The sequence below is a fragment of the Taudactylus pleione genome, unplaced genomic scaffold (genome assembly GCF_031769625.1).
Source record: "Taudactylus pleione unplaced genomic scaffold, aTauple2 ptg000648l, whole genome shotgun sequence".
Taxonomy (NCBI): Eukaryota; Metazoa; Chordata; class Amphibia; order Anura; family Myobatrachidae; genus Taudactylus; species Taudactylus pleione.
Window position 1 is genome coordinate 556,072 of NW_028285050.1, and position 19,263 is coordinate 575,334.

General features: G+C 44.4%; 1 protein-coding gene across 1 annotated transcript in view; it reads right to left on the minus strand.

The window, feature by feature from the left end:
* The window catches only part of LOC148478871 (uncharacterized), a 212,200-nt gene that overhangs the window by 121,095 nt on the left and 71,842 nt on the right, over positions 1-19,263 (minus strand). Inside the window, exon 2 of the mRNA XM_088455269.1 lies at positions 12,303-12,617. Coding sequence (XP_088311395.1) covers positions 12,303-12,617 — 315 coding nt within the window. The remainder of the gene's footprint in view (positions 1-12,302; positions 12,618-19,263) is intronic.

Here is a 19,263-nt window from a genome sequence, read left to right on the forward strand (position 1 = left end):
TTTTGGGGCGTACATAAATTAGCTAATGCGAACGTCCAATGTGTTCGTACCAACTCATACGTCACTGGCTGATCCTCTTTCCGTTCAAACTGCTCGCACAGCTTAGGGTCTGGATTACTCGACCACAATGGCAATGGCCATGTCCTTTTCCCCGGGCCTCCGCGATGTTTTATCGATTTCTCACGGCTTGTCAGATAAACAATCAACTTTGGATTGAAAACCAGCTTGTAATGTTTTTTTTTTTTCCCCTTTGAAATAGCACAAAACCGTACGCAGCTGAAAATCTCGGCTGCTAATTTCAGGATTACACAATCAATTAGCGTTTTTTTGTAGGAATGTATTTTACAATTTGGTTAGTATTTTTGCATTTTGTAACAATATTGTAATCATGTTTGTGTGTATTGTAACCTTTTGCATTGGGCTGCTTTTTAAAAAAATTTTTATTCCAAAGTGTTCCTTAAAGTAACATTTTGTTTTAACCCTTGATTTTGGTAAAGTCCCAAACTCAGATTTCATTTTTCCCTTGTGGGACAGAATTAACTATAAACCAATTGTGAATTAATGTCACAATACAGTTGAGAACAATTTGTAGGTTTTATTTTCAGAACACATTTGAAAACAAATCATGTGCATTGTCACGTACATTTTTGGGGTCCTTGTTACCCACTAATATTTGGCACATATTTTTGTGTAAAATGATATTTTAGGAACAAAAACGACAAAATTAAAAAAAACAATTCACAAGAAAGGAGAGGGAAGTTTTGGCCAGAAAGGAATATGGGGCAAGCACAGAAGGAGTGTGGGCAAAGTAGCCAGTGCTGTCATCGTTTCTTTCCCCGTTTGGCTGGGGTAGGGTGGGCGCCAGACCGGCTCCAGGATGTCCTCTGGCTGGCCTGTCCAGAGGCAGATGTTGTGGCCTCTGGACTAGGCACAGGGCTAGGCACATTTGGAGGAATGGCTGTTGTTGTGCCAGAGGTGGAGGATCCTGATGTTCCGGCAGGAAGGGAGGTTGGCTCCACCATGTGCTGGCGAACGAGCTGCTCCAGGGCATTGGTGATTCGGATGTTGGCCCTGGTATTTTCCGCCAGGGCCTGACCAATGGTCACGTTGGCCGCCGCATTTTGCTCCAGGGCCTCAGCCACCCGTAGCAGACTGGCGTCCATCCTCTGCAGAATCTCCGTATGGGAATCCGATTTAAAATTGAGTTCTGTGAGGAGTGCCACTGGCTGCGAGGGGGATTGCCAAGGACTGGCTTCTGCAGGGTCCTCAGCCGGATGTACTGGTTCCTCCCCTGCAGAGCCAGCAGAAATTCTGCGGCCAAGGCTCCTCTCTGGAGCAGACTCATCCGCCTGTGTCTCTGTGAGAAAAAAGAGAAAAGAGGAACATTACAATCTACATATTGGCACAATAACATTTCAGATTTGTTTACATCACAATATTTACCTGGGACTCTTGGCCATTGTTTGGCTGGTCTGTAGCCATTTCTCATACCAAAACAAGAAATACACCAGACCGTTTTATTTTGGTCGTGACGTATTTATAAATGCGTCCTTATTATTCGGCCGCATCATTGATTGTGCGTTCCTATGATCCCTACTTAATTTGAGCAGGAAAAGAAACACTATTTATGCCTTTGGCCGTCACGAGTCTAGATGGCGGGTGTTGGTTGTTGGAGGTTACGTTGGTCGGAGTGGATTGTTGGCGGGAATTGTATTTGGCGGTGTTTGGCGATTTTTTTCTGTGCGTTTTTTTGAGTTTATCTTTCCGTTCGCTTTTTTTGGTGTGGTTCTTTTAGTTGTGGTGTATTTTTTTGGTAAGTTTTTTGACGTCTTCCTTTTGTTCAATTTGGCTATCCTTCTTTTATTTAGTTTGTGCTCGCTAAATTTTACAAAATTCTCCTTTTGTAGGTTTCTTTTGGCTCTGCCCCAACGACCTTTTTGTCCGGTGACTTATATATCCTGTATTGGTAAGTTTGGTTTTTCACTTGTTTGTTAAATGTTCATGTCATTTTTTACGCAACTTTTGTGCACCTTACAGTTTTTACCTTTGGTTTTGTGTTTCCTAAATGTCTGAACTAATTAGCGCATTTCTGTCTGCTTATTTTCTGTAGTTAAATTGCGAACTAATTAGCGCATTTTTGTCTGCTTATTTTCTGTAAATTGCGAACTAATTTGCGCATTTTTGCCTGCTTATTTTCTGTAGTTAAATTGCGAACTAATTAGCGCATTTTTGTCTGCTTATTTTCTGTAGTTAAATTGCGAACTAATTTGCGCATTTTTGTCTGCTTATTTTCTGTAGTTAAATTGCGAACTAATTAGCGCATTTTTGTCTGCTTATTTTCTGTAGTTAAATTGCGAACTAATTTGCGCATTTTTGTCTGCTTATTTTCTGTAGTTAAATTGGGTGATATTTACCGTTCCCAATCTTGGTTGTTGTTTGGGCCCCAAATTGTGGAAGTCTGCGCACTGTCGGTTTGCTCTTTGGAGAAATGTGTGTTTATCCCCTTTTATGTTTTGTCTTTTACCAAATTAAGAATCCTAAATGGCCACCAAACATTTTTTCCTTGTTCGGCTATTTTGTTTTTTAGGCTTTGTAAATCATGACAATACCCCGGCATGTAAGCATCATTGGATTGTATTGTAAAGATAAGTACTTTTTGTTATTTTTTGGGGCAAACAAACCTTGGGGGGGTTAAAAAGCCTGACATTCAATTCTTGCCATTTCAGGTTGATCTTGGTCGGATTGTTGTGGCCATGCTCCCGGAAGCCGACCAACCTCAATCTCGTCCCAGGCATAGGCATCGTAGGCGTGCAAGGCCCCAGATATATCGAACACGTGTCACCCTTTTTGGAATGCCCGATGATGAGGTGTTAAGGCGCTACCGTCTTCCGCCCCAAATCATCATAGACACTCTCTCATTAATAGAGAGTGATCTTGAGCGGCAAATTGACAGTCCTACAGCAATACCACCACTTACGCAATTTATGGCGGTGTTACATTTCTGTAACACTTTTCAAGCACCTCCATCATTTTATTAAAATGCCTTTGTATTTGGGTTCCCTTAGTGTGGCCAAGGCCAATTTTTACCAAATAGCTGGCTTCCCACACATCATAGGGGTTGTGGATGGTACTCACATACCACTTCAGCCTCCAGCACGGCTGGAGGCCATTTTTCGGAACCGCAAACACTATCACTCACTGAATGTAATGGTGGTATGTGATGCCTCCCTCCAGATCCTGTCCCTGAATGCAAAATTACCCGGGAGTGCACATGACTCATTCGTCATCCGGCAATCAGGGATATGGCAAAACTTAGACAACCTACAAGCTGGTGATGCGTGGCTTCTGGGTAAGTGGAGACCTTTTGTACATACCAATGCTAAGCTTGATACACAGTGTTCCTGATGTTGTCACTTTTCACAGGAGACAGTGGCTACCCTTGCACGCCCTGGCTGCTCACTCCTTATTTGGCTCCCACACCAGGGCCACAAAGTAATTTTAATTCCGCACTTACAGCCACCAAGCAAGTGGTGGAGCACTGTATCGGCCTTTTAAAAGGCCGATTCAGATGCCTCCACCGCTCTGGTGGCGAACTCATGTATTTTCCAGATATGGTTTCAAAAATTGTGGTCCTGTGTGGGATATTTCACAACATCGCCATAAGGAGTGGTGTCCCAATGCAGCCCGAGGATGCCTTGCCTGAGGATGGCCCCCCCGAGGTTGGTCGGAGGTCAGTATGTTGGGGGGCCATATACGCGATGATGTGGTGGCCAGATATTTTAGGTATTTATTGGCACAAAAGAAGTTCTTTGACACAATGTCATAAGGATTTTTATAGACCATCAAATTAATTGTTTTTTTATTTCCCATCTTGTGTTTTATTTCATAATCTTTTGGACTGAAACGATGACAACTTCCTGCTACCAAAAAATGACTTCATGGGGACACATTGGATATATATTCTAGACCCAATTTTGAAATGCAACATTTGTTGAATCATGTTGGCATGCTCAATCGTCAATCAGTTCTTGATTTTTCATTTAATTTTTCTTATGGTGTTTGCTGGTTTTTAAATTTTGTTATCACTGTGTGTATTGTTTGTGAACCAACACGTTTGTGTTTTTTTTATGTTGTGAATACATTTTTTGCTTTTGGAATCCCCAAAATTTTAATGTACATTACAAGCAAGTGTAAGCAGGTTCACCCACGTTAAATTTGCTTAAGGGTTAATCCTGGAATGTGGCAATTTGCACATTTAACTATGCTTTGTGGGTCCAAAACAACAACAAAAGGTATTATGTAAAATCAGTATGCTTTGGAATCTCGGCCTAAGCAGGTTTCCCAGAAAATTGTAACATGTAATTTTTAAAACAAAAACCTGTAAACTCGCAAAACCTATTGTTAGTGTTAGCTGTTTCATATGCCTGCTTTAAAAAAAACAACATCACACAATCTTAGTGACAATAGTTGCAAATACTTGCTGCAAGAGTCTACTTATGTAAGTTTAAACAAACAATCTAAGATTTTGAGACAAGGAATGAGACTGAACTCAAAATTTAACTTTTTAATTAGGAAAAAAAATGTGCGGGTTAAAACAAAAAAATTAGGGACGCAGGATCCCTGCCATACGATCAAGGACCACCAGCAGGCCGATCACGTGCCCCCGCATAACTTGGACGCACCCGGCTAGGTCCGCCAAACGCCTCTGGTCCTCTGTGGGTTAGAAAATTGTGGTGCTTACTACAATGAATCCATAATTTATGAATCTCAAAAAAAACACAAGCAAAAGAGAGTTATCAAAAAGTTACAATAGTGTGGCAAAAAGCACATTTAAAAAAAAACCCAGAAGCCCCAAAAAATGGACAAACAAAAAACAATAAAAAAAAAACAACCGTAAGCCAGACATACAAGTTTGGCTGTTTTGCCATGTGGGATATGTGTATGGGGAAATCAGCTGTGAAATGTAAATACAAACAGATATATAACAAAAATTTGGGAAAACCAAAAAAAGGAAAAAGGCACAGACAAAGGATTAGATCAACACATTTTCAAAAACAAAAAAGGATAAAAGGGAAACATACCGTTATGAATGACGGCTGGACCCGAAACAACTCCCTCGTCCTCCTCGGAGGTGGTCAAATTTCCCAAGGAGGTGGGAGGGGTGATCACAGATTCCGGAGATGGGGTGGTCAAGAGAGGGGTGGGGAACTAGCACAGAGGGATGGGCGACAGGGTCTGGGCAGGCTGGGGAGGAGGGGGAATTTGGGGAGAGGAGGTTTGGCTGGGGGTTGGGGATAGGGGACGAGAGCGCCGTCTTTGACGGCGATGACGCCGTAGTCTTCGCTCTGCCCCTAAATGATGGAAAACAAATTGAGGTTAGTTTAGAACATCACCTTGTTAAACGCTAATTGTTTAACCAAAAAAAAAGGAAACATGCACATGCAGATATGAGTACAAAGAAGAAACAGGCCATACAAGAAAACATGCACATGCAGATATGAGTACAAAGAAGAAACAGGCCATACAAGAAAACATGCACATGCAGATATGAGTACAAAGAAGAAACAGGCCATACAAGAAAACATGCACACGCAGATAGGGCCACAAAGATAAACATGAAAACCAAAGACAAAAAAAACTTACTTTCCACTATCCGCATGCGAAAGCATGCCAGCAAACAGGGCGTCCGCCGTTGAAGGTCGGACCACCTGCGCTCCAGCTGGCCGATCTGGCGGCGTGAGCCGAAGGAACGCAGGCATCCACGAACCTCCGCATAGGCGGAACGCTTTTCACGATTGGTGATGGACAGGCGGATCACCAGCCAGCCTCCCCCCATCACCTCTGTTAAAACTAGGAGCTCGCGCTTGGTGAATGCAGAGGCTCTCATGATGGAAATGGTGTATTTTTAATAAAACAGTTTTAATAAAGACCAGAAAAAAAATTTGATTGGCTAATGTAGTTGGGAAATTAACAGGTACCATTCTATTGGTTAGTGTATGAGTCATGTGTTCGACAGGTCCAAAAATCTATTGAGAGTTATGATAGGCTTGATGCAGTGACATGCGTAAGCTAATTTAAATAAAGAAATGAACCCAGTAAAATATGCGTGGGTAAAAACACAGAAAACAAATGGATAATTGGCTCAAACATGTATTTTGGCAAAAGAAAGCTAATGTTTAAACTAGGGATGTGCAGGCTCGGATAGGTTCGAGTTTGCACGTGGAGTTCGGATTTTTCCCTCCAAAAAAACGGAACTCAGAACGAGGCAAAACGTCATCTTACATGGACGAACATCATCATTCCTGGTCTTTTGTCCAGGAATGATGATGTTCGTCCATGTAAGATGACGTTTTGCCTCGTTCTGAGTTCCGTTTTTTTGGAGGGAAAAATCCAAACTCCACGTGCAAACTCGAACCTATCCGAGCCTGCACATCCCTAGTTTAAACCTTACGTATTCTGCGGGTAAACACAAACAAACACGGACAAGAGTAAAGTTTATTGCAATTCAAAAAAAAAAAAAAAAACACATGTGAAGAGCAATTAAGCTAATTGATATATTGATTGGCATGATACGATTGAGGGAGGTAGGCAGAATAAACGAGCAGGTAATCGGAATCTGACAGGGCCACTTCCGGTTTGTACTTGTGCGTGCATTCCCTGCAAGCCACATTGGGGATGTACGCTCGCTATTTGGCTCGCTTGTTAGGTAGAGGAGGGGTCAGCAGACTTTGGGGTGGAATTTTAGGTGCGTTCGAAATTACGTGCGAGCGCTTAAATTTACATATTTCGGCACGTACGCCGAACGTACGATCGGCCACTTGCGTCCGGCTCTGAATCAAGCCCTAAGTCTCTTTGTATAACCTGCTGTGAGAGATTAATATCCTGTATATGGTTTTCTCTGTAAACCTGAGGAGCTGCGGCAGGCGCTATATTTAGTCTGGTGAGTTTATAGTCCAATATTGCCTGCTGGATTACATAACAATAAATTCCCTATAGGGATTTTATAGCTGAGGAAATAACCAAAGCTATGTGCAATGTAAACTTCAATAACTTGTGTGTCCACTGTCATTGGTTTAAGGCTTCTCTCTTATTGAAAACTAATCTGTGCTTGAAAATCCACAGCACATGAGGCAGAGGAGTAGACTTTAACCCTCTACCTGCTGCTCCTCAATTTAGTAACCTCTTTGCATAAAATGGGTTAATCCTTATAATTTTACATAAACCTTCTATGGTCCAGAAGGTACATAGTTAATGTTCCTCCCTCAGAAAGACAGCTTTGTAATAATGGAGTTCAGTTAATGGCTACTGCTAATGAGTTGTGCTTTGATCTGAGCTTATGAAGATGGATTTACACACAACAGTGTCTATATGAGCAGCGCTGCTGCTGCTGCTACTCACGTGGGGAGACCTGATGCAACTACCGCTTCTCACCCTTCCAGAGGCTTCTAGATCTTGTGCCCCGCTGAGATCCTCCCCCAGCGCTCAGACACAGCTGATGCCGGCATCTCTCTTCCGCTTCTGGGACCTCCCCTGGCACTGCCGCCAGCTCCCAATCAGCGGTCACCGGCTCCTCCTTCAGCACTGACGCCGGCAACCTGTCACTGCTGCCGGCGCCTCCCAGCTATGACGCTGGTGCTTAGTCACGGAGGACCACGTCCTCCCAGGCACCGGAAGCCTCAGCGCGGCTACAGTACCAGGATGCCTCTCACTAGCCTCCGTTCTTACTACCCAGCGCTCTCGCTTTCCAGTGCTTTAAGGTGCGTACACACTGGGCGATTAAAGTGGACGACTGAACGATAACGATATCGTTATCGTTCAGTCGTCCACTTTATCGTCCATTTTTAACACAAAAAAGATGAACGATGACGACGACGCGCGTTCCCGCGGGTCGTTCGTCATCCTCGTTCATCGGGCTGACATGCAGGCCAACCTGACGACCTCGTCAGGTTGCTGCATGTCAGGGAATGGGTGAGAGAGCCCGGCGCTGAACGATATCGCTAATGATATCGTTCAGCGGCTGTGCTCAATGTCATGAACGACATTGAGCACAGCCTGCCGGGGACACACTAGACGATATCGCTCAGGGAGCATATCGTCTAGTGTGTATGCACCTTAAGTGAGTAGCTGAACAGTCACTGGAGGGGGGAACAGCATTCTGCCTTTTAGCGCTATGTGCAGCCTTTTTATAGCCATACACTAACGCCGTGTGACCTCTCCTTTCCCGCTCACAGCGCGAGCTAATGGTCAGGTGACCGCTCGTGGCTTACTGGAACATTCTTATCCCTTCAGGGAGAGTGAGAGAGAGAAAAATAAAAAAATTACAGCACTGCCTCGGCTATCCTCCTCATACTCATACTCCCCTCACATTCTTCTTACATTAATGTAAAACAACCATAAATAATTATTTTCATAAATAAACATTACTATGCCTATCATTATATATATATATATATATATATATATATATATATATTCTTAAGGTATAAACTATTATCTGCAGTTAGGTATCCATTTACTGGGGTGCCGCACAGCAACCCCAGTGTCATAAGTATACAAAAATATACACCATGAAGCTACATAAACAATTATAAATCCCTAAAATATATACATTATCCTCTCAGTAAGCCAGGTATTTACCCTTGGCTACAGTGGTAACTGGTTATTCACACGTAGGCAGAGAGGGCGTGCTGGCATAATTGTGTACATACATAATTATACCTGTTTTCAGGCGAATCTTTGGCACCAGATATATGATGTTGCAAGTGCACATTGATGATGATGACGACTATAAAACCAAGCATATAGATAGGATTTGGTCTGACCACAGCAATAAGCACAACTCTGCACATACTGTAGGTGATTTTACACAATGTGGAAGGAATTTTCTCAAACTTACATATATTCTCTGCATCAGCCCCATAATCAACAATCTACATGAGAAAACTGTTCTATATAATACTGTGGGGCCTATTATTCATCGAAGGCTATATGGCCTCTGATGATGAAGGATTGAACTTGCTGCGAGGGATATTTAAGTATCCAACTCGCAGCAGGGTAAACGTGACACCGGAGCAATTCATCATTGCTCTGGTGATGGGACAACTGCTCCAAAAAGCAGTTGTACCAGTGGAAAGTATCGCAGCTATTTCTGTAGCTGCGTTACTTACCTGCTACCCGTCATCCCGGCTACGCATGCGTGACCTCGGGTCATGCAAGCGTAAAGCCACCAGGGAGGGAGTGAGGAGGTGGCAGAGGGATCTGCTCTGATCCCTCTTTGCATCCCCGTAACTCCTTTCCATAGGAAGGAGCAGGGATCCAAGAGCAAGCGCCGTCTGAAGATAGCACTTGTTCTCGGCAGCAAACTCCAAAAACTTTCTTTTTTTTTTTTTTTGCTGAATCCCGGGGAGGTCCTATTGGACCCCTAATGATGAATAGCCCAGTAACCTATAATTTCCGCATGGTTACCGGACCACTTATCATATGATGAATAGGCCGCTGTGCCATAGTAGTCCCACACTATACAGCAGAACTTCTTGTCCTTTCATGTTCTTTATTTCATTTTGTACTTTGGATTTATACCTGAACACACCTATATCTGTTGAAATTTCAGGGATAATGCTTAGGTCATATGTTATTTACTTAAGGCTATTAGACTACAGTATACACAATCCGTGTGTCTGTCTACTCTGGCAACAGGTCAGCTTTCTGTTCTGCAATGATTTCCTTTAGATAAACACTGTATTGTATGGGAGCAGCTCCTTTACCAGGTCGGTCTGGCAGGTATCACTTAGAGTAACAAACAAAATAGTCCACAGGTCCAAGTTAAATACCAGTTTGGTTGTCTTTTATTTGTATCAAGCACAGAACACGGGTTGTACCTAGTTGGGTGAGATTACAATATAACCGAACAAAAAGATCCACTAATCTAAGCTACAACTAACAGCAATCCTCCATCTCCTGCCACCCCTGCTAAACAAAACAAAACCACCCTTGTCCTTTTATGAGAGACCCACCAGCTGGTGATCTCTACTATAGATAACCCCGTCATTAAGGGCTCTATTCATTATCACTTAATTTCTACAAAAAAATTAACATGATACTGTAGCCCATTTTATTCCCTACTTTCCTAGAATTGACAACACTGGGCTGAACAGTTTGGGTTTGGTTAATGCTCAGGCAGGGGGGAGTACATGCTGTGTGCCCACCTGCTTTGGCATTACAACCCCGGCTGGTTCAGACCGGTGCTTGTTATAGGAAAATAGGGGGAACCCCAAGCCAGTTTTTCCCCTGATTGTCCTGTACCAGAACAGGCTCAGAGCAGGCTTTGTTTTTGGAGGGGGTGTGCACAACATTTCTTTATTTCACCTACAGTATAACACACAAAAGCACCGCACAGATCACACTGACGTGTACAGTGCTTCTGCATAACATGCTGCTCACAGGCACTTTTATTCATTACTTCTATTCTGCTCCGTGTTCTATTGGGTTTTTAAACATGACTCTAAGTAAAGCCGTTAGTTGTATTCCTGACTAGGGAGAGTACACGCTTGTTGGCTCAAAGGTCTATTGACTTCTATTTGTGTGTTTGGTCGTATATTTTTGTGCAGGATCATGTATTTGCAATCATGTTTGCCTTTAGTAAATCTGTGTTTAAAAATCAGGGAAAACCCACACGTGAATGCAATCTCAGCCATACACAATTCTAGTAAATATACCCCTTAGAAGGGTGTAAATACCAAAAATTTGTCCAATAAAGGCATGTCAGTTTTCAGGTGAATTTCTATAAAAACCTCAATGGTGGTATAAATTAGGTGGGACAGGTATATGGAGGTATAAATGAAGTGGGACAGGTATGGAGAGGTGTAAATGATGTGGGACAGGTATGCGGAGGTGTAAGCGATGTGAGACAGGTGTGTGGAGGTGTAAATGATGTGGGACAGGTATGTGGAGATGTACATTTTGTGAGACAAGCATGTGGAGGTGTAAGTGATGTGAGACATGTATGTGGAGGTGTAAATTATGTGAGACATGTATGTGGAGGTGTAAATTATGTGAGACAGGTATGGGGAGGTGTAAGTGATGTGGGACAGGTATGTGGGGGTATAAATGATGTGGGACAGGTATGAGGAGGTGTAAAATTAAGTGATGTGGGACAGGTATGTGGAGGTGTAAATGATGTGGGACAGGTATGTGGAGGTGTAGATGATGTAGGACAGGTATGTGGAGGTGTAAATGATGTGGGACAGGTATTTGGAGGTGTAAGTGATGTGGGACAGGTATGTGGAGGTGTAAATGATGTGGGACAGGTATGGGGAGGTGTAAATTATGTGCGACCAGCAAAAAGTTGGGAACAACATCACTAAAAGTCGGGAACAACATCAATAAAAGTCGGGAGCAACATCACTAACAATAAAAAAATGAAGAACACTGAAGAATGGAGTAAATTGAAATCTGAGCCGTCATTAAATATCTACAAATGAAGAAGATGATGCCCACTGAGATTCACACTCACGCTCAAGTTGGAGCATCAATTGGAGAAATGTATTGAAGTAAATGTTGAAAAATAAATGTAATTTAACTTAAATTTCTCTGTTAATTATGGTCAGGCACAGACTTTTGGAGCAACCCTCATAAGTGCAGCTCACTTCAAGTGCAGTCCTAACAGACTTAAGAGCCTGTTTGCACTGGATTGCAGGTGCCACTAGTGTCTGACAAACAAACACATACACAGTGACAAAGATGCCAGCAGTCTTTCTTTTACACTCTTCCCACCCACTCAATTTAACAACAACTCTCTTTAATGGAATCTCTAATGCTGTCTATCGAAGCACAACTACATCCCACACCCTCTCCATACACTCTTCTGTGTGAAATGGCACCTGATCACTAGGGAGAGACTCTTAAATGCAATCCAAAACATGCAAGATCCGAGATTTCCATGGAAATTACAATTTGCCTCATTTTCAGATCCCAATTTAGTGTGAAGACAAAAGCCGGCACTTGGTTCTACTCTGAAGCCCCAATTTTGGGTGTTTTGGGATTTTTGCAAAACCAAACTGCTCATCTCTAGTATTTAGTGATTCGTGTCAGTGCCTTGGTACTTGGGTTGCACTTTTGCAGAAATATAGCAGCATCCATGGTCCAACATCTGAATATTTTTGGAGTAAATAAAGCTGGTAAGGAAAGACATATGTACTGTCCATCCCCTTCTGCAACACATCAAATATAATTTTAGGTTTATGGGGCAGAGGGTAGTTCCTTTAATGCATAATACCTTCTTACTAGTAATCAGTTATTGTTACCTGAGCATACAGCACTGGCAGCTTCAAATTGTCCACAGTTATGATTCCCCCAACCACTATGAGGGCATATAGAGATATCCGACTCCGTTCCAATACATTTCACATCATCCATCCAAATAGTACCATTAGATTGTCCAAAGAATGCATTTGTCGGGGCTGACAATGCAACTCCACATTTCAGTTGACTACACACAACTTGTGCATCACGGCTATCCCAGCTGTCATCACACACCGATCCCCATATATCTTTGTAAAATACTTCAACTCTCCCAGCACAGATGCCAGGTCCGTTGATTAGCCGTAAGGGGACTGATCCTAAAAGAGCAGATAAATAAAGGTTTATATAGAAGTAATAAGATAAAGGAATATTCATAATAAATACTATAGATTTGTTGCTGTTCTTTGCATCAGCTTATTTATTTTAGTTATTAACATTTACTTATATAGTGGCAGCATATTTCATTGAGCTTTACAATAATAAGATTGTTTTAGACATAAATCCCCCACTACTCACTTCCAAATGTTGCATTCACCTCACATAGCTTCTTCTGGTTGCCAAGTGAAGCCGTCTCCCTCAGTCAGGAATCTTTACCATGTCAAATTAAACCACCAGAACAGTATTTGAAAATTCCAACAGAAGTTTATTTTGTTCAAAATGCTGTTTCAAGTATGACTTACAGGTGGCATGGTTGTCTAAATGCTATGGAGAAAAATTGTGTCCTGTTGCATATATATAATAAGCAATAAAGAGTGTATGTCTGTCTGTCTGTTTGTCCTTTTTGCACGGCCACAGTTTTTTACCTACTGTAGCTCCACTATATTTGGCATATTGGTGTAGTTGTTTTTGCCTAGCTTTGAACTTTGTCAGGGCCACACACTTGCACACAATTCCATAAAATTGGGATATTCTTGAATTACACAGGTTCTGGGACTGAAGGGCTGGCTTCATACACACACTGTCACACTCTTGCAGGCTGATGAGCAGCTCAACACTCAACGCATTCAGACTGGCAGACAGCATGATCAATCCACAATCTTTGATCCTGGCAAAGTTTAGCATACAGAGATTACAAACAGCAGGGGAGGTGATCACAGCCACTCAGTGTCACTGTGGGAGGGCTCCCTTCTGTCCAGCAATGGAACTCCAGTCCCGTGATTCCCCCCCTGATGGCAGGCCTGCTAGACATGGTCTTCAATGTTGGTCTGCAGAGTGATTTCATGGGGTGAATCAGCTGTTGATGCATTGAGAGGGATCACACAGATTCCCTATTAACGTGAATCTGCAATATGCGCCTGATCCGTACTGTGCATGTGCAGTACGGGTCTGCGGTCCTGCACGTAGTCCAGAAGCGACCTGTCAGTGATTGACAGTCCACTGCCATTTCTGGGCAGGGAACAGGCAGCGACGGCCTCCTTTTCCCAAAATGGAGGTACATCGCCACCATTGAGGGGGCAGCGCGAGAGGCCAGGTTTCCTGGCCTCATTTACTCATCTGCGGTGGCCAGCTTGCGTGACCCCCATGGTCACTCAGCAAGCCGAAGGGATCGCAGACGATCCGATGCTGTGTCCTTGGATGCAGCTCATATCAGTAATGCATGCAGGACGTGTGACGCCTCCTGCTGCATTACCATATTACAGCTATCGCAGGTGTAATGTGGTAGCATATCCATCCACAGCCAAATCACCCCCTCCATTCTGCAGTGATTTCTGAACCTCAACTGATTTTGGAATCTATGCTGATTTCTGGGCCTGATTCAGACCCGCTCGCAAGTGCTATGCGCTCGCAAGCGGGTAGATGGCCGGGCAGTGCGCACATGTGCCGTGCGCACTGCAGGAGCGCAAGCCCAGGAGCGAGCGAGAAATCACTCGCTCCGGTGCTCACATCCAAAAGGGGCGGCTGTCAATGTTGATCGACAGCTCGCCCCGTTTGGTAGGCGGGTCGAGGGGGTGGCTGGCCAAATGGAGGTGTTCCCTAAGAAACGCCTGCCATTTGGGGGCGGCCCCAGTGACATCACGAGTGATGTCAGTGGTGAGCTTCCGGCTCTATTAGAGCCGGAAGCTCACTGGGGCTTGCAGGAACGAGACCCTACCACAAGGGTCTCGTCGCAAGCAAGATGGTCACGACCATCACCTGGTCGCTCGCATAAGCTGTGGGTGGTCACCCACAGCTATGCAAGCAGCCAGGCGGCCGCTGTTTAAAATAAAAAAGCGGCCGCCCTGATTCAGAGCGAGCGCTCGCTTTTTGCAAGTGGCTCTGAATCAGGCCCTCTGTTCTGTGAGTCAGTCTGTTCCTGACAGTATGATAATACGCTGCCTGCACTGTCATTTACTCCTAGTTTGCATCGTTATCCAAGTTATAGGTGAGAACAATGTAAAAAATTAAGGCAGCAGGTGTACTTCAGGGTCCAGACTTGGGTCCAGCTAGTTACAAATAGAGATGTGCGCCGACCCTCGTGTTTTGGCTCTGGATTAACTTTTGTGTTTTGGTTTTGATTCTGGTTTTACAAAGCATCCTCACATGTTTTGGTTTTGGATCTATATTTTTTATTTAGGATAAAAACATAATGTGGGCCTTTTTTGTTCCTAGAGTATTATTAACCTCAATAACATTAATTTCCAGTCATTTCCAGTCAATTTTGACCACCTCACAGCTCACAATATTGTTCACCAACATAGGCCAAAGGCTGGCTGGCTAAACTAAGCAACCAACAGAGCAGCGGCACAAACACAGTGCATTTATTTCTATTTACAAATGTTATGCAAATTAGTACTGTATTAGCAATAACCAATCAAACTAACTCCCAAGTACGTTCAATAGAAAACAATACAATACCGAAATTTACTAATACTCGTGCATGGAATATCCTTGCTCAAAACAAGTAGTCGCAGATACCAAGCAGCAAACAAAACCATGTGTAAATAGCAACAGCAGACATGAATGCCCCCTGCACAAGTGCACATGACCCCAGCACATGCCTATTCTCAGTGCCCAATCTGTATTTCTCTCCTGGGGGCGCTGGGCCACTGATGACTGGCACTATATGCCCATGTAAAGCCCCAATCAATCAGCCTTTATGTTTAGCAGTTCTCCAAAATCTCCCCAACCATAAAAACTGCATGCCAGAAACAATGCGGGTCAGATACAGTGCTTGGTACAGTGCGGGTCGGATACAGTGTGACTTGACTACAGTGTGAGTCAGTTACAGTATGGGATACAGTGTGGGTCGGAAACAGTGCAGTTTACAGTGAAGGTCAGATACAGTGTGGGTTGGATACAGTGCAAGCTAGAAACAGTGCAGTATACAGTGTGGGCTGAATACAGTGCAGGTCAGATACAGTGTGGGGTACAGTGTGAGTTGGTTACAGTGCGGGATACAGTACGGGTCGGATACAGTGCAGTTTATAGTGCAGGTCGGATATAGTGTGGGTTAGATACAGCGCAGGCCGGATACAGTGTGGTATACAGTGTGGGTTGGATACAGTGCAGTTTATAGTGCAGGTTGGAACCAGTGTGGTTTGGATACAGTGCAGGTTACATTGTGGGTTTGATTCAGTGCAGGTCGCATATAGTGTTGGATACAGTGAGGGTTGGATACAGTGTGGGTTGGATACCGTGCAGTATACAGTGTGGGTTGGATACAGTGCACTTACTGTGACAGCATTGTCTATAGTGCCGCGGGGGAGCAAGCAGTGTACATGCCGGTGATGTCGGCAGAACGGGGTGACAGCGGTGTTGGAAGAGTGTGAGAATGCCAGTGGTATCCTCAGTGCAGGAGTGCCGGCACTGTGGGGGCACTGACAGTGTCCTCAGTGCAGGGTGTTGGCCGTGTCGGCAGCATGGGATGCCGGCAGCATTGTTAGTGCAAGGGGGTGGCCGGTATCTTCCTTCCTTCCTGTGTCCATTGAAGTCTATGGGCAAGCGCTAATTGGCTGAGAGATGTGACAGATGGCTCTCTCAGCCAATCAGCGGTAAGCCAATTGAATTCAATGGGCTTACCGCAAAAGTGGTATTGTTTTAACTACAGCCACTCAAAGTTTGTGTCCCAGCCCTTGCGCATTTAGCTGCACGCTTGTACACCAGAGAAGGGCTTGGAATAGCAATATCATATAGTCATAGACGCGACTATGGCTAAAGATGCTAAAGTGGTCGTAGTGTCATGCGACTCAGAAGTAGGCCCTATGTGATCATGTAGAGCTCACAATGCTGGCGCTGGGATCCCAACACATGTTTAATGCTCCTTGCAGCATTTTACCTGTGCGAGTGTTATTACTCTAAACATGCCGCTTCCTCTTTGGCAAACTACCACCTACTCCCTCTCTCATTAAACCTTTTAGCTTTAATGAGCATGACCCTCCCTCCTTATCTGCCTGCACTATCCTACATACCTCCTTAGCTCTAACTCTTCCAGCCTCAGCTGTTAGCATCTCTCACCTTATTTCTCACACTTATCCTCCTGGGCAGAGGATTACCTCACAATGGTGCCCATTCCTGCACTGTTCTCCACCATACACAATGCTACTCATTATCTCATGCTCACTGTGTAATCTGTAGTTCTGCAATACAAAGTACTATGTGAATAGAGGATGTTTGGTCATTATGCTAGTTTTGTAAGCCTTATTTTGTATCCCCCAATGTTCGATGCTGTGGACTCTTTGTGGCTCATTACAAATATAAGACATTAATAATATAATTATTTTGAGAACTGTATATTCAGATGCATAACAGAAGGCTGTGTTAAGTCTTTCAAACACTGAGGTCGGGACACATTTTGTATGTCAGACTGTCAATGGGATGTTTGATTCTAATGGATATCATTTGGACGGGATGTAGTTATGAGACCGGCGCCCACGATTCCGCCAGTCTAAATCTCGACGGGGGAAGCCCGACATGGGACTTAAGATAGGCGTCAAAATACCAACGCTGGAATCCAGCCAGCCCAAATAAGGTAAGTCCGGGGAGTCCTTAGCTGTTAGCCACTGGGGGGGGGGGGGAGGGTTAGGTTTAGGTAGTGTAACGGGGTTAGGTTTTGGTGGGGGTTAGGGTTAGGCACCCCTAGGGGGGTGGGTTAGGGTTAGGCACCACTGGAAAGGGTTGGGTTAGACACTAAGGGGGTAAAGTTAGGTTTAGGCACGAAGGGGGGAGACATAGGTTTAGGCACTAATGGAAAGGGTTAGGGTGCGGGGTGGGGAGGGTTAGGGCAGTGGTGTCACTAGGGGGGTGCGGGCCGCACCGGGTGTCACCCTCCAAGGGGGTGACACCAAAACTTGCACATTGATGCCCGCACCCCCTGCCGCTGCCAAACTCCCGCACCCATCCCTGAATGCGCCACTGCCACACTCCCGCACCCACCCCGCTGCTACTACTGTGGTGGTTCTCATGCAAGGGGGGATGTTGCCGCCCATCACACACCTGCTCCAGCCTGGTTGCCACGATCGGAGTTCTAAAGTTTAAATGAAAATGGCCGACGGGGGAGCTGCTGCAGATGCCCAGCCGCAGCAGCTCCTACCATAAGCCTTTGTAGAGCTGTCATTCATCACTGACAGCTCCGCCTCAAGGCTGTATGCTGCCAGCCCCGCAGCCAGCCAGAACCAGCACCTGCAGCCAGCCAATACCAGCACCTGCAGCCAGCCAGGACCAGCACCTGCAGCCAGCCAGGACCAGCACCTGCAGCCAGCCAGGACCAGCAGCGAACATGTGAGTGACAGTAAGTGAACATCTAATATAGCATGCCTATTTATAATTATAACGTCTATATATAATAGCTTCAGTGTCAAGAATAGTTATATATATATATGTGTGTGTGTGTGTGTGTATAATATATATATATATATATATACACACACACACACATTAGGGGTGTGCACCGGCCACTTTTCGTGTTTTGGTTTTGGATCTGGATCTTTCTTCGTGTTTTGGATCTGGATTGGTTTTGCCAAAACCACCCTTCCGTGTTTTGGGTTCTGGGTTTTGTGTTTTGGATCTGTATTTTTCTTTTAAAAAGCATAAAAACAGCTAAAATCACAGAATTTGTGGGTTTTTCAGCTCCTATGCTATTATTTACCTCAATAACCTTAATTTCCACTCATTTCCAGTCTATTCTGAACACCTCACACCTCACAATAGTGTTTTTATATCCAAAAGGTTGCACCGAGGTAGCTGGATGACTATGCTAAGAGATACGAGAGGGCGGCACAAACACGTGGTCCATCTAGGAGTGACACTGCAGTGGCAGACAGGATGGCAGTTTGAAAAACTAGGCCCCAAACAGTACATAATTCAAAGAAAAAAAGAGGTGCAAGATGGAATTGTCCATGGGCCCTCCCACCCACCCTTATGTTGTATAAACAGGACATGCACACTTTAACAAACCAAACATTTCAGCGCCAGGGTCTGCCACACAACTGTGGCTGAAATGATTGGTTCGTTTGGGCCCCCACAAAACAAGCTGCCAATTAATCTGTCCCTGCACAAACTGGCTCTACGGAGGCAAGATGTCGTCCTCATCCTCCTCATCCACCGATTCCTCACCCTCTTCAGTGTTGTGTACATCCTCATCCTCACAGAGTATTAATTCATCCCCGCTGGAATCCACAACCACAGGTCCCTCTGTATGTTCTGGAGGCTGGTCTCCCTGGAAGAGTTGATAATTCATTTTATGAACATCATCTCCACATTTTGTGGAAGCAACCTCCTACGCCTTTCGTTGACAAGGTTCCCGGCTGCACTAAACACTCTTTCGGAGTACACACTGGAGGGGGGGCAACTCAGGTAAAATAGTGCCAGTTTGTACAGGGACCTCCAAATTGCTTCTTTTTCCTGCCAGTACAGGTACGGTCTGTCTGACATGCCTTCTTGGATGCTGTCGCCGATGTAATCCTTTAACAGACAGACGCACGCTTGTCGCTGCTGCTTTAAGGATGCAGGTGCGGCTACAGCCCACACATTTCACAAAGACAGAAA